Here is a 14,599-nt window from a genome sequence, read left to right on the forward strand (position 1 = left end):
GCGGAATTTTTGCAGTATCTTTTGTCATTAATTTCTAATTTCAGAGCGCTATGATCCGATAATATGCAAGGGATGATTTCAACTTTTTTGCATTTGCTTAAATATGTTCTGTGAGCTAATATATGGTCTATTTTAGAAAATGATCCATGTACTGCTGAGAAGAATGTGTATTCTGATGTTGTTGGGTGGAACATTCTGTATATGTCTATCAAACCCATTTGTTCACAGGTGTGATTCAGTTCTGTTATTTCTTTGCTCATTTTCTGTCTGGTTGATCTGTCCCTTGGTGTCAGTGGTGTATTAAGGTCTCCTGTTACAATTGTGTTACTGATAATTTGAGTTTTCATTTCTGTTAATAATTGTTTTATATAACTGGGTGCTCTGGAGTTTGGTGCGTATATATTTAAGATAGTTATCTCTTCCTCTTGGAGTTTTCCCCTTACGAGTATGTAGTGACCTTCTTTGTCCTTTATGGTCATTGTTGGTTTAAAGTTCACGTTATCTGCAAACAGAATGGCTACTCCTGCCTTTTTTTGGATTCCTGCTGCATGAAGAATTGCTTTCCATCCTCTGACTTTCAGTCTGTGAGTATCCTTCTGGGTTAGATGGGTTTCCTGTAAACAGCATACAGTTGGATTTTGTTTCTTGATCCATTCTGCTAGTCTGTTTCTTTTGATTGGTGCATTGAGACCATTTACATTAATGGTTATTACTGTTAAATGCTGGTTAATTGTAGGAATGTTATCTCTGTGCTGTTGCATCTTTGTCTTTCTGTTCTGTTTAATTATTTGCTTTGCTTAGTGGTTTTTTCCTTTGTGTATCTAAACTGTCTTTCAATATTTTTTGCAGGGTTGGTTTGGTGTTCATAAAGTTCTTCAGCTGTTCTTTGTCATGGAAGTATCGTATTGCACCATCTATTTTGAATGATAGTTTTGCAGGATATATCAGTCTTGGTTGGAAATCATTTTGCTTTAGGATCTGGAATACTTCACTCCATGCTCTTCTTGACTTTATCGTTTGTGCTGAGAAGTCTGCTGTGATTCTGATAGGTTTTCCTTTATAAGTGATCTGTCTTTTCTCTCTGACAGCTTTTAATAATCTATTCTTGTGTTGGATTTCTGGGATGGTGATTATTATATGTCTGGGTGTAGTTTTATTTTGGTTATGACTGTTTGGAGTTCTATATGCTTCACTGATCCTGATGTCAGTTTCTGATCTCATGCTTGGGAAATTTTCAGCTATTACTTCTCTAAATATCCTCCTGACATCCTTCATGTTGTCTCCCTCTCTTTCATTAATCCCTATCATTCTTATGTTATTCTTCTTTGCATCGTCTTGCAGTTGTTGAATTGTTGTTTCCTGATTCCTTGTTATTTTCAAAAGATCTTTCCTTTCCTGTTCACTAGCTGCAATCCTGTCTTCAAGGTCTGAAATTCTATCTTCACTTTCATTAAGGCAGTTTTTACAACTTTCAGTGGAGTTTTTTATTTCCTGTATATCTCTGTGCATCTGCATTATGTATTCTGTTTGTTTCTTATATTGCTCGTCTAGGGATTCTATCTTTTTGTTTAGTTCCTCCAATTTTTTATCTGTGTTTTCTTTAGATATATTTAGAATCTCTTTCATTTCTTTTATCATTTCTTCTTTTATCTGGGAGATTATTTCGAGTTTGAATTTCTTTAAAGCTTCCTGGAGTTGCTTGTCAATTTCAGTGGCTATTGTGTCTGATATATGAGGTGGATGGGATATATTTTCTTCTATATACCTCGCTCCTAGGGTTTCTTGAGATGGGCTGGAGGTTTGAGGTTGTAATTTGGTCTTTCGTTTTGTCATTTTCCTATATTTCTGTGTTTCAAGTGTTATTTGAAAAATTCCTCAGGATTTGTTGAAAATCCCCTTCTATGTTTGGAGCTACTGAGACTCTGGCACTGCGCTACCCCAAGCCATTGGGCCTACAGAACCAGTGGCCCTCCTCTGCCTGCTCAGAACTCCGCAGTTCCAGACAAGCTGGGCCTCAGGGACACTGTGCGCCCACCTGCCCCTTGGAAGCTCCACAGTTCTTCAATCGCAGCCGGGTTAGGGTACTCACCACAGGCCGCAGTGCTTCAGGAACCTGTGGACCCTCCCTGGTTGCAGAGATATCCAGAGTCCTCCAGACACGCAGAGAGGCCGGTGAGGGCACCCCAGATCTGCCCAGCTCCTCCTCTCTGTCTTCTGTTTTGTTCAAGCAGTTTTGCCAGCTTTCATTGGAATTTTTAATTTCCTGGATATCCATTTGAAACTGTTTCAGGCATTCTATTTCTTTCCTATGTTGGTCATTTACAGTTTCTATCCTCTTCCTATCATCATCTAATTTTTTTAATATATCTCTTCTCTAGATTTGCTGAGCAGATCCTTTATAAATGTTGGCATTTATTTTTTTTTTACCTGACATTACTTTTAATCTAATTTCCTCTACAACCTCATGGATTTATTCCTTTACTTTGATTGCTATCATTTCAGACATTTTAGGTATGTGTCTTCCAATTTCTTCTATGTCAGTGCCTCTTAGACTTGTTATGAGTGAGCTGGTGGTCTGAGATTGCGTTTTGTTTTTTCATCTTGTCATTTTATTTTTTTGTTTTGTTTTTAGTTTTTATCAAATAAAAGCAGAGATAGAGGACACCTGTGGCCATCCTCACTTTGTTCAAGGTGCACTGTGTGTCATCTTGTCATTTTCTATTTCAAAAAATTTTTTATTTTGCCTTCTGTGATGATATTTGTGGAGGTTTTTTTTTTTTAGTAGGTAGCTATAACACTAGTATCAAGGCTTCTCTAGGAAAAGTCTGTTATTCAGGAATGACTTCTGTGTACAGGAGGTTCTTGGTTTATGTCTGTTACAAGATCCTACTTTCACAACTGGTGAAGAGTGAGATGTTGGTGTCTTTTTGGCTCAGTCCCTAATCCTTCAGTGTAGGGCTGTGGTGAGGTTATTACCCCAGAGTTTCCCAGTATTGTTTTAGAAGGGAGAACAACTAATTATAACAGATATGGCATCTAGCGAATGTAGTAAAATTAGCAATAGCAACAGCATCAAACACAAGTTACAAACTGGTAAATATTGATTTTTGTACTTTAGACCAGAAGAGCAGTCTATAGTTACAAAGTAGAACCAATTGTAAATTAGGAGTTTGTATGCAAAGTGTTTCCCCTTGGTAGAGTGTTTTTACCCTGTGGTGGGAAATTTAGAGAGGATAGTGTAGAAAGCAAAGATAACTTCAAGGAAGCAGAAGCAAGACTGGTGGGCAAAGGATGATCATGTAAGGTCTGAGAAACTAGAGAAGGGGGGAAGAAAAGAAAGAATGAAGGACTATTCAAGAAATTATTTGAACTTGTTCTCTGGATTTGGAGGATGGAATTAGTCTTCTATAGTTGGAGTTCCCCCCAGTCATTTAGAAATAAGAGAAACAAAGAGCAAAAGGAAGAAAGAAAACAATGAGAATAAAGGGCCAGATACCGAATCCTGAGTTTTGCCAGGCCCATGGATGCCTCAGTCTCAGGTTGGCTTGTATTACTGTAGTTCCTACAGGATGGTCTCACTTGTCCATCCTGTGCACTGTCGTTGGGCCCCTACTGTGTTGCTGGCATTCCTTTGGCCTCTGAGTCTTCCCAAGCAGCTCGCCTCAGTAGTGACAATAGTGAGAGGAGGGATCATCCTCCTCTGGTGTGGCTCACCTGTGTTCCTATGGTGGCTGAGAAGTGACAGAAGGGATCTCTTGGCAAAGCTTATTTAAGAAAGCAAAATTGAAGAGTGGAGTGAACTGGGACTGATTAATGAGAAAAAGAGGGTAAGAACAAAGATGAAAGTACACACTGCATGTGGGAAACACAGCTTGGGCTATTGTGGGAAGTGACAATTGCTTGGACAAAGGCTTTTTGAAGAACACTCCTGCTCCGTAAAGCAGAGAGATGTACAGATCTTCCAGAGCCACCGGTTTTGATTTGGTTCTCATTTGTGCCCTAACATCCAATAACTAGCTTCAGATATGCATTTCAAAGCCAAATAAGGGTTTGGGTAATTATTATCCATTCCTGAATATAAAGGATGCTTAGGGCCTTCTGGGACCTGTAAACACGGAATTATTTGCTGCTTTCCTCTCCAAGCCTGATCTTACTTATAGTTGATTGAAAACATCCTCTGTAGCTGGCTGTGGTAGTACATGCCTGTAATCTCAACCTTTAGGAGGCTAAGGCAGGAGGATTGCCATGAGTTCAAGGCCAGTCTGGGCTACCTAGCAAGACCCTATCTCAACAAACAAACAAACAAAACAATAAAATAGCCTCGGTGTTGAGTTTTCATTGTTTATGCTTATCTTAGTACCTTCCTGTTATCTGCCTGCTCACATGTGTATGCTTACTTCATGGTGCTGCATACATTCTAGGCAAGCAGTGTGCCCCTGAGCTCCATCCCACCCCTCTGTCTTAGTCACTTTCTTGTCACTGAAGCTCAGTACCTGACACACATAACTCAAAGGAGAGTTTATTTGGGCTCACAGTTGTAGAGGGTTCAGTCCACATCAGCTGGGTCTATGGCAGGTCTTCAAGGCAGAGGGGCGTGAGGAGGGCTGCTCAGGGCATGGCAGGCAGAGATCCAGAGAGGAGGAGGAGAGATACCCCTCCAAGTCACAGCCACACCACAGTGACCCTCCCTTCCCCAACAGCTTCACCCCCACCAATGTCACAGGTAGCTGCAGACTCACCAGTGGCTTGGCCCACCATCAGGGTATCCATGATCCCACACACTGCAAGTGTGAGTAGCTGAGGCTCTGTGGGGACAGCTCAATATAAACCATACCACCTTCTTAGCTTTCTCCAACTCCAGTGATGCTACCTAACATTGGTTCAGCTTACGGGACAAGTAAGGGGCCTCTCTGCACCACACTGGGGAAGATGAGGACTTCAACTTTCAGGCAGCAAAACTTGCTGTACCTTCCAGAAGGTGGTGGGTAGAGGAGCTCTGATCTTTAGGTGGGGTGGATCTACTTCTTGTGGCTGTGGCCTTTGGGTGTCTGTGCCCTTACTCATCATGTGATCCTACACTCACTGGGTGCTGAGGCCAGTCTGTTTCTCATCATGCTCTTTTCCAGAATCTCTGGGACAGACACTTACGTTACTAGCATTTAGCAGATGAGAAGAGGGAGGCTTGGAGCAGAAGGGAGGCAGGTTGCCCTAGGTTTCATCAGAGTCGAAGCCCAGCAGAAAACCAGGGCTACTGACTATGTTAGCTGTGAGGCAAGACCACGCCCAAGCTGAGGGTACAAGCAGCCCTGGAGTGTGTCCTTGGCCACTGCTGCTCCAACCCAGGAGCCTAATTTGCAATTTGACTCTGAGTAAGCTGCCTCTCACTGGAGCCTCTGTATCTCAAGACAGAGTCCCAGCATAATTTACATCCATGACCCCCTGTGCCAGCGTCTGCATCTAAGCAAGGGGGGATATCTAGCTGGCTGTGAGTGATGTGGAGCAAAGTGAATAGTTTGCTTGATTTACTAGGAAATTGGCACTATACTCTTCACTTTTGGGAAGCTGGCCCAACTTTAGCTTTTTAAAAAATGTTCATGTCCTTTCTTCCGGTGGTTGTTGGCTCATTATCTGTTAGGACTTTTACTTGTTTTCTTTACAGTCTATCTATCTGGGTTGACTTGTCCCAGTAGGAAAAGACATTTTATTTTAATGTAAAAAGTTGATAATGGTGAGTGAAGCTCTACTCAGATGAAGAAAGCAGGAAGACAATGTTGAGTTTCCAGGGAGCTCATTACAGTGCAGCCCTGCCATGGAGATGGAAGCTTCACCTTGGGCAGTGGGGCCACAGCTCCAGCAACTTGGGCTCCTGATGCTGGCCTTCAACGTTGGCCTGAGGCTCCCACACCCCCAGCAAGTGGGCAGTGCTGGGCTGAGGCAAGGCCTCCTGCTCCATCCACACTGACCCTGGGGCCGCTTGGCACACAGAGAAACCAGGCCGAGGGAGGCACTGGGCCACCTCTGCCAGAGTTGCCCTTCTGATTCTCCAGTGGATGAGGCAGTGTTGCAGAGAGGGAAGAGATAAGAAGTGTGGCTGGGGCTGGCAAAGGGTAGTCTGAAGGAGATGGAGGAAACTTCAGAAAAAGGGAACTCTGCTAAAAACAGGAAGAATCAATGTTCATGTTCTCCCTCTTTGAGAATTAATCTAGTATTTGCATTTAGTGTCTACACACTTGTCTGCATGTATGTCTGTTAACTTGCTTTTCTTCTGTTTGCATTTCTAGATTCTTGGCTATCAGAATACCACCTTCTTTGGTGGGGACCATATAACCATGATTGATTACCTCTTCTGGCCCTGGTTTGAGCGGCTGGATGTATATGGAATCGCTGAGTAAGTGATTGGAAATACACTGACTGACAGTGGCTAACATGGTCTGTGTACCGTGCAAGCCCCCTGTGGAAGTGTGTCAGGATGTATGTGAAATGGAACCAGGTTTTTAAGCCACCAGGACATACTTTCCCATTCAAAATGCTATAGGCTCATATGCTGCCTGCATCTCCATGGACCAGACCCTGTATACAGAGCCTCCCAGCACATCAGAGCCTGTGTCCTCCCCCCAAGCCTGCCTGCATGCAGGTGGGGTTGTAGCCCCTGTGCCTTGTCTGCAGCTATCTGTGGTCCTGAAACTGGTCCTCGTGCCACTCAGCAGGCACGATACTTCTGAGTCCATCTTGCTTGAGGCATCCACTCCCAGAACACCCTTAAGAAACAGAGTTGGAAGTAATATATCTTGATGTTCAAATGTACAGGCCAAATGGCAGCCACACCCTACGGAAGGATCGTAACAGTTAAAGCAGATGAAGTGGCCATCTAGGATCCTGGGCAGTTATCTTAGTTATTTCTCTCATTGTTGGGACGAAACACTTAGCACTTGCATGTTAAAGGAGTGTTATGGTTTCTATCTGCATGTCCTCCCAAAGCCTCATGAGGTCATGGGGCAGACTTCTAGAGTTTGTGAATGATTCATGGCCCAGTGCTGGGATTATGGATGTGAGTGCTACACCTATGTGGGTGTAACCCACATACAATGTAAGGGTCAGAGTCTTCTCTCTGTGCTTTCCTACTCTTTTAGCTCTTGCTGCTTTTGCTGTTTTCTACTGCCATGAACTGTGCCCTCTGCCATGTGCCACCCTGCCGTGGAGCCAGCTGATTATGGATGAAACTTCCACAAACTGTGAGCTAAATAAACCTTTCCTTCCTTAATTTTTGGAATTGGGTATTTTGTCTCAGCGATGAGATAAAATTAACCAAGACAGAGAAGAAAGATTTATTTTGGCTCACAGTTTTGTAGGGGTTTCAGTCCATAACTGGCTGGTTTCAAGGCAGAGTGACATGGCAGAGGTGAAGTACGTTCATGGCATGGTGACAAGACAGAGAGAGAAAGGGATCAAGGGAGAGGAGAGGGAGACAGGTCCTTCAGGCCACGCCCATGGTGAGCCACCTCCTTAGACTGGGTTTCCCCACCTAACTTTGCATTTAGCTATAAACTTATGCATGAACTAATCCAGCAATGAGTATCATACCTGCATGATCCAGCCATGTCCCCAAAGCCCCATCTATGGGTGCAGGAGGCTTTAGGGAAACATCTAGACGCACACCATAGCAGCAGGACAGGAATTCTGTCACCTCACAGCTCAAGAGGAGATGCTGGGTATGTGCTGAGGCTGCTATAACCCAGAATGGCCCCCTGTATTTGGAAGTTGGCCCTGTAGATTAGACAGGATATACTTGGATATTTAACTCTGTCTCAAATATCACTTACAAGAACCTTTCTCCTCCAAAGTCTGAGCTCCGAATCACAGGTCAGACAGCCACAGCACCAGTCCTGGTTGTATGAACATTGCTTTACAGGCTACTTTGCAGGGCGTGCACCTGAATTCCCTCTGAAGGGGCCCCATCAGCTCCATTATCTCCAGGTTTCACAACTTCTGTCCATTGAAAATGTATCTTGAAACAATTGTCTATCTTTTTCAAAGCCCTGAAGTAAAATCCATGGATGTGATGGCCCTTTGCAAGGGGATTGTCTCTCTGTGGGTGAGCTGTGAACAGCCCACATCTTGCCCTGCACTGTTGGGAGCACTGAGTGTGCAACTCAGAATACACACAGTTGTTCCCCGAGGAGGCCTTTGCTCAAGTTAGTGGCTGTGCTGGGTAATAAGACAGCCAAGATCACTGTATTCCCGAAGATGCCTGTTTTAAGTTTCTGCAAGGCAGGCTCATCCCCCTTCCCAGCGCCTTCCCAGCAGGTGGTGCTGACCTCTGAACCCGTCTTCTCTTCCGCAGCTGTGTGGACCACACCCCGATGCTTCGTCTTTGGACAGCCGCCATGAAGCGGGACCCCACAGTCTGTGCTCTGCTCACAGACAAGCAAATTTTCCTGGGCTTCTTGAATCTCTACTTCCAGAATAACCCCAATGCTTTTGATTTTGGGCTGATCTGCTGAGTCTTGTGGCCCCTGCCTGACTATCCGGGATCCCCAGCATGTTATGAGTCACCTGCGTTAGGGATTATCTTGGGGTCAGTTCATTTCTGTTGCTTTTTTTTTTTTTTTAATATTCTTAATAAAAATAAAAACAAAATGTGTTGTTTCTCATAACCAATCATTTGCTTGTCACACTCCTCTAGCCCTGCTGTGTCTCTAGAAAGTACCCATTGCTCAGGTCTGAGTGTTTTAGGAGCCCTGTGGCCTTGGGCCCAGTTTGAGTTGCAGGTTACTGGTGATGGTGCCGATGTTGGGGCTCGAGTTCTGCCTAGCATAGACTTTGCCACTCCAGATTGGCACTCTCCAAAAACCTCCCTGGGGAGAGGGAAGCTTGAGAAGAGGGAGGAGGAAGCAACCCCCTCCTCAGCCCTGCAGGCTGCTGTCCTGGGGGGGGGCGCAGGAGTGTCATTCCCATTTAGGCTTTGGCTGTGGGCCTGGGAGACACCCAGGGTCTTGTGACTGGAAAATATTCTAAAGCAGGAAGTGAAACACCCATTATCACCCTGGACTAACCACGTCAGAATTTCACTGTTACCGTCACAGCTCAGGATATCTCACTAAATGTCCTGTCACCCGCATCCTGCCTTTAAAAAACACACGTACCCCAGCAAGGCAAAGGTCAGGCTGCTGGATCTGTATCGCATACTCTTCCAGTTCACCCCACAGAAGTGTGCTGGGTACCAGAGCTGGGGCCAGAAGGGCTGCAGTTGACAAAGACACGAGCCCCTCCTCTTTCCTTCATCTTGTTGAGGTTTTAAACCCAGTGCTTTCGAGCCGCTTGGCCTGTGGCAGTGCCTGCCCTGGCTCTGACTAGGCAGTCATACCCTGAAGACAGCAAAGGGGACAAGGAAGGGCCAAGCTGGCCAGAGAGCTTCCATCGCTCTGCTAGAGGAGGGGGAGTCTGCTGCTGCTCTGCATGGTGTCTTGAGATCAGCCTGCCACAACTGTGACTTTGTTGGCTCTGAATTCCCCTGATCTCTCAGCTGTGCTGAGCCCAGGCAGCAGCAAGGGTGATGTCCAGCCTTGCTCTGGTGCACCGAGGGCTGGCCCTGCTTCTGTCTCAGCCAGGCCCTCGTGGCCTGTTGGCTTTCCTGTGTTTGCCCTGTGTAAATATTACCAGGTGTCACTCGCTGCCAGCTGGATAGAGTCTGCTTAGTGAGGCAGTTCGGCCTTCCAGAGCGGCACTATGTGATGGGCAGTCTGCAGTACCATCTGCTCTGGATGTGGCATCTGTTGCCATGGCACCTAAGTGGAGTGAAGCATGTGAATCACTGTTTCCCTGGCATTGCTTGGGAAGAAGAGGTCGTCTCTGGCGGCCTGTCCTAGAACTTAAGGGACAGACCCAACCTTACAGGTATAAAACCTGGATGCTTGAGAGTGTTCAGTGTGGAACCCAGGGTGCTGCTGATGGGACAGAAAAGGGCATGTCTTGGGGACCCTGAAGTACAAGCATTGTCTTTTGGGGCTCTGCATACTTATTTAGAAATAAGTACAAAGGAGGGTGGAGGATGGAAAAATGTACTCATAGAAAAAGAGTACAGGTTGGTGGTCTGAGGCATGGTTTGGGGTCTAAATGCCATTTGGGCAGGTGTTCTCTGCAGGTGGCCAGGGTCCTGGTCACTTGCACTGCAGTGACCTCATCCCTCATTGTATTGTTGTTGTTGTTGTTATTGAGCGCAAGGCTTTTATACTGAGCTTCTCTCCTGCCTCTCCACTTTTAAATTTATTTTTAGACAGTCTCACTGAACCACTAAGTCACACAGACTGTGCTTGAATTTATGATCCTCTTGCCTCAGCCTCCCAGAGTGCTGGGATTGCAGACATGCCCTCCATGCCTGACTGTCCGCCCTACTTCTTTATGCCGCCTGCCTGACCCACAGAGGAAACTGAGTCATTGACTTCTGGATGAAACTGAGTCTACAGGAAAAAGGGAGAAGCAAGTAAGCAATGCTCCGCAGAGAGTTCTCATTGGGAGACCGGGTGAAATAAGACCTTAGATTAAAACACACTAATATAAAAACAGGAAATCGGCTATGATCTGTGTGGCAGAGATGACTTTCAATGCTGGTGTCTGTCTCATAGGAAGCATTTTAAACCTCGGGACAGGGCAGAAGCAGCTTCTCCTACAGACTGAAAAGGGAGAAAATGAGTTGAAATCGCTGCGCTTCAGAGACTCCTTACTGCAGGCGTGGGCTGCCCTTCCTAGAGGCTCTGCGCCAAGCCCAGCCTGGCTAGAGTCCAGTTCTATCTGCACAGGGGAGGGTGGGGAGGGGATTTGGGGCCAGGCAAGTCGCTGATGATGGCAGTAGAGACAGTGACTAAAATTCTTGAAATTCCCCCTGGCTCTCAGGTTCTCTGATCTCGGACAACAGAATCAGGAATGAGGCTTACTGAGAGCTTGGTGTAAACCAAGTCACAGGGACTGCCTGCCTGTGGCTGGTGTTGGGGATGGGCTCCCCTTAATCGCTCTCTTCCAGCCCTCCACCACTCTGTCCGTGTGTTCTCTGTCAGTGTCGCAGCCTCCTCGACGGAGGGGGCCAGGCTGCTCTGTGGTGAGAGCCAAACCTCGCCCCCTCCTGCAGTTTGTCCTAGCCTGCTTAGGTTTATGACTGGAATTTTTTTTCCCTACCTGGGACAGACCTCAGGGCCTTCGTGCTGATGTGTGTCCCCAGTCATTTTCGGTTGTTATTGTTTGTTTTTGCTTTTTCGAGGCAGGATCTTGTTAAATCAGTTGCCCTGGCTGGGCTCCAATTTGCAATCCTCCTGCCTCGACCTCCCAAGAGTACTGGGATTACAGGCCTGTACCACCACACCTGGCTACATACAGTCCCTCACAGCCTTGGGAGGCAGCCTGAGTCACTCCCATGTTAAAGATGAACAAACTGAGGCCTCAGGGTGATGTAATGTTGTGGCCACACTAAGTCTGGATAAGGAACGACATCCAAGAAGTGCAGAGGCCATGAACAGCTTTATTTTACATCGGTGATCCTGGCTGGGTCACTCAACAACAGAGCCAGCCACGAGTGCTGTGGGCTGGCACTTCTATATGAGCAGGAGGCACAAAGGCGACTCGGGACAGCCTGGCAGGTCTCTGATTAGCTCGCAGGGTGAGATCATCGGTTACAAGGCTGGATTAAAGATCTGGGAGTTTGTTACAGTCAGACACCTTGCATGTTCGGTTAAGCTCTTGTGGTTACAGAGTTCAAGAAAGCAATTACAGAGCCCTGAAACAGTTTCAGAGCTAAGCAGTTTTAAAAAGAACAAAGTTTCAAAAAGAACGATTTTTTTCTTACAGTGTTTCCTTTTCAGGAAGGAAACACAGATGTCCCAGGGGCGGTGATGTGCAGAGCTGGGCAGGCGCTGACTGCAGGGCCTCAAGCCTGCACTGCTCCACCTGCCTTCCTGACCTCCCTCTCTGCTTCCCCTGGCCTGGGAACCCGCTCTGGCCAGACCGTGCCCTAGCCTGCTGTATGGAATATTTAGCGGTGATGGCCAGCTGATGTGTGTTTTGTGAATAAGGTGGGATGGATGGTGAAGGCATGGATGTACTCAGGCCCTGCTAGCTGTCACAGCTCCCTCTCCTTGCTGCCCTCCAGGAACCCACCTGGCAGTATGGTGATAGTGTCCTGTGAGGACCACAGGAATGAAGAGACCTGCCAGGCTAGGCGTGACACTGGTGGGATCTGAACACAGCCCAAGCTCATCTTGTTGGGAGGTGTCTGGGTGCCTAGTGGACAGGTCTATTGTGAGGGGCTCCACATCCAGGGGCCACAGTGGGGTGGTGTAGATGGCCTGCTCTTCCTCGATTCTCTCTGGGTCACTAAGTGCTCAGTTGAGCCATTTTGCTTCTTGGCCTCTCCAGTGCATGTCTGGGATGCGTGGAGTTTGTTCCTCTGCAGCCAGATTATCAAATGCCACAAGAAGGAGACTCCTCTGTGGAGAGGGCTTCTTAGTACAGCTCGGCAGAGCTCCAGGCACTGAGGGGCGGGCCTAAGCCAAGAAGCCTTGGGGACCTGCAGTGCTTTGGCTTGGCCAAACGCAGGGGTGGAGTATACAGGGCAGTGTCCCTGCCACTGTCCCTCCCACTGGCTGGGAGGTCTTGGGGCCCGACCTGCAGCCTCCAGACTGCTGGGGCCTGTGGAAGGCCAGGCCCACTGCAGTCCTTAGGGGTCTCCCACTCTCGCAGGAGAACTTTGACTCTCGGTTCCTGGGAGGAGACAGATGAGGCCGTGGGGGTCTGGAGCAGTAGGGCCTGGCTGGTTAGGAATGCAGCCCGTGTGACCCATGAGAGAGGAAACAGGAAGTGAGTCTCTGCTTTCTATTTTAAATAGTTACCCAAGAAAAACCAAAACATCTCACTGACCAATGGTTTTAAAGAAACAGACAGAACCAAACTTCTCCCACTTCCCTAACCCTGCACTGCAAATTTCACTTTGTACTTTTGAAACCTACCTTCTTCCCGTGGAGAAAAGAAGAGATGCTTTTGAACATCTCTGCGGTTTGTGTGGTTCCATCTGCTGGAAGAGATGATCTGAGGCTGACAGAGTTCATTTTCTGGTCTTTTTGTGGGACTACAGAGGACAGTAGAGCTGCTATGGTCACCTAGAAAGCAAGGCCTTGCCTTGTGCAAGAGGAAGGAAACCAGCCCCAGGCTCAGTGCAGTGCTGTGCATGAGGGATTTTGAGGGGGAGGTGTTCCACGTTTGTACAGGTGTTAGGGAGAAAAATGGTCAAGGAGCTCGCACTCAGGCTCACGGGGCTGTTCTCACGCTGCCCCCACACTGGCAGAGCTCAGAGCCGTGCAAGTCCCTTTCAGTTGCCATATTTCTTTTTGGTCTTTTTTTTTTTTTTTTCATTTTTATCGGTACCGGGGATCGAACTCACGACCGCCTGCTTGCAAGGCAGGTGCTTATGCCGCTGAGCTAAACCCCCAGCCCCTCAGTTGCCATATTTCATGGGTCTCTCACTGCTCTGCAGACGATGGTCTTGTCTGCCTAACAGAACCAGCTCCCTGAGTACAGAGCCCCTGCCTTACACAGGCCTTCTCCATGCAGTGCCTGATCCAAAGACAGACAGCAGCCCGGGAGTAGCCGAGCACATTGGTTGCTCACATTGGTTGAATGCCTTTTCCTTACTCTGGAGTTGTGACTAAATAAACCCTTGGTCTCGATTCCTTTGGATGAGATGTGGTCACGCCCCATGCAGCACGTCACCAAGCACAGAGTGCGGTGACCACAGGAGAGGAAGGGCTGCTTTACAGTCTGTGTAGGCAGATGTCCAGGGCAGTGCTGTAATGACAAAGAGATGGAGGTGAAAATGTCCCCGGTTGGGGAGGCCAGGAAAGTGCACAGCTGCAGGCGCTGGGTGAGGCAGTGAGCAGCTGTCTTAAAGGATGTTCAGGATGACGTCCCCAGAAAGCTTGATGCTGAGATGCCCTCTGTGTAAATATAAAACAAAACAGGAGGCACTCACAGACACGGCACACACACCACACACGGAAAACCTTCAAGGATGCACAACAGACGGAACACTCTTCTCTCTGGGAAGCAGACTCAGCACTCAGGATTGGGAGCTTTTATCTCACTTGACTTCTGTCAGTGGTTACATTTTTTTGTGGTTTTTATTTTTTTAAAAAAAACTAAAGATCTCATTTTGTGTGTGTGTGTGTGTGTGTGTGTGTGTGTGTTATCTTTTTGAGCCAGGATCTTGCTTTGCGATGCAGGCTGGCCTTGAACTCATTTTGTAGCTCAGGCTAGGCTCACTTGCAGCGATCCTCCTGCCTCAGCCCTTGGGCTGCTGGGATTACAGGGGTGCACCCCCATGCTGGCTCTCCTCTTACTCTTGCTGCCTTCTGAAGCAGTTCTGAAATCCTCTTTGCATCTTCTGTTGTGCTACCGTGGCTGTGCCTCAGTGCCCTTAAACTGGTTCCAAAAATCCCCCTCTCGCAGTCAGTCTGACGTTAGGAAGAGCCAGAAGTGGGAAGTGCACCGCTCAGCTCCAGGAGGAGGGCGTGTTGGGTGGGGCCACCTTTCTGCCCAGTGGCACTCAGCCTCAGTGCGC

At 47.3% G+C, this 14,599-nt stretch overlaps 1 protein-coding gene across 5 annotated transcripts in view; it reads left to right on the forward strand.

Moving 5' to 3' along the window:
* LOC100720364 (glutathione S-transferase omega-2) overlaps positions 1-8,638 on the forward strand; it is a 37,425-nt gene extending 28,787 nt beyond the window's left edge. For 4 of the 5 annotated variants that reach the window (XM_063244670.1, XM_063244671.1, XM_063244669.1 and 1 more), the window contains 2 exons: positions 6,282-6,388; positions 8,342-8,638. In XM_063244670.1, coding sequence (XP_063100740.1) covers positions 6,282-6,388; positions 8,342-8,501 — 267 coding nt within the window. In that variant the 3' untranslated portion in view covers positions 8,502-8,638. Of the gene's footprint in view, positions 1-6,281; positions 6,389-7,130; positions 7,233-8,341 lie in introns of all 5 variants that reach the window. The other variant, XR_010046221.1, reaches the window with a different exon arrangement.
* The last annotated feature ends 5,961 nt before the right edge of the window (positions 8,639-14,599 follow it).

Source organism: Cavia porcellus, unplaced genomic scaffold (genome assembly GCF_034190915.1).
Source record: "Cavia porcellus strain 051 isolate PalLab524CR breed Dunkin Hartley unplaced genomic scaffold, mCavPor4.1 scaffold_2, whole genome shotgun sequence".
Lineage (NCBI taxonomy): Eukaryota > Metazoa > Chordata > Mammalia > Rodentia > Caviidae > Cavia > Cavia porcellus.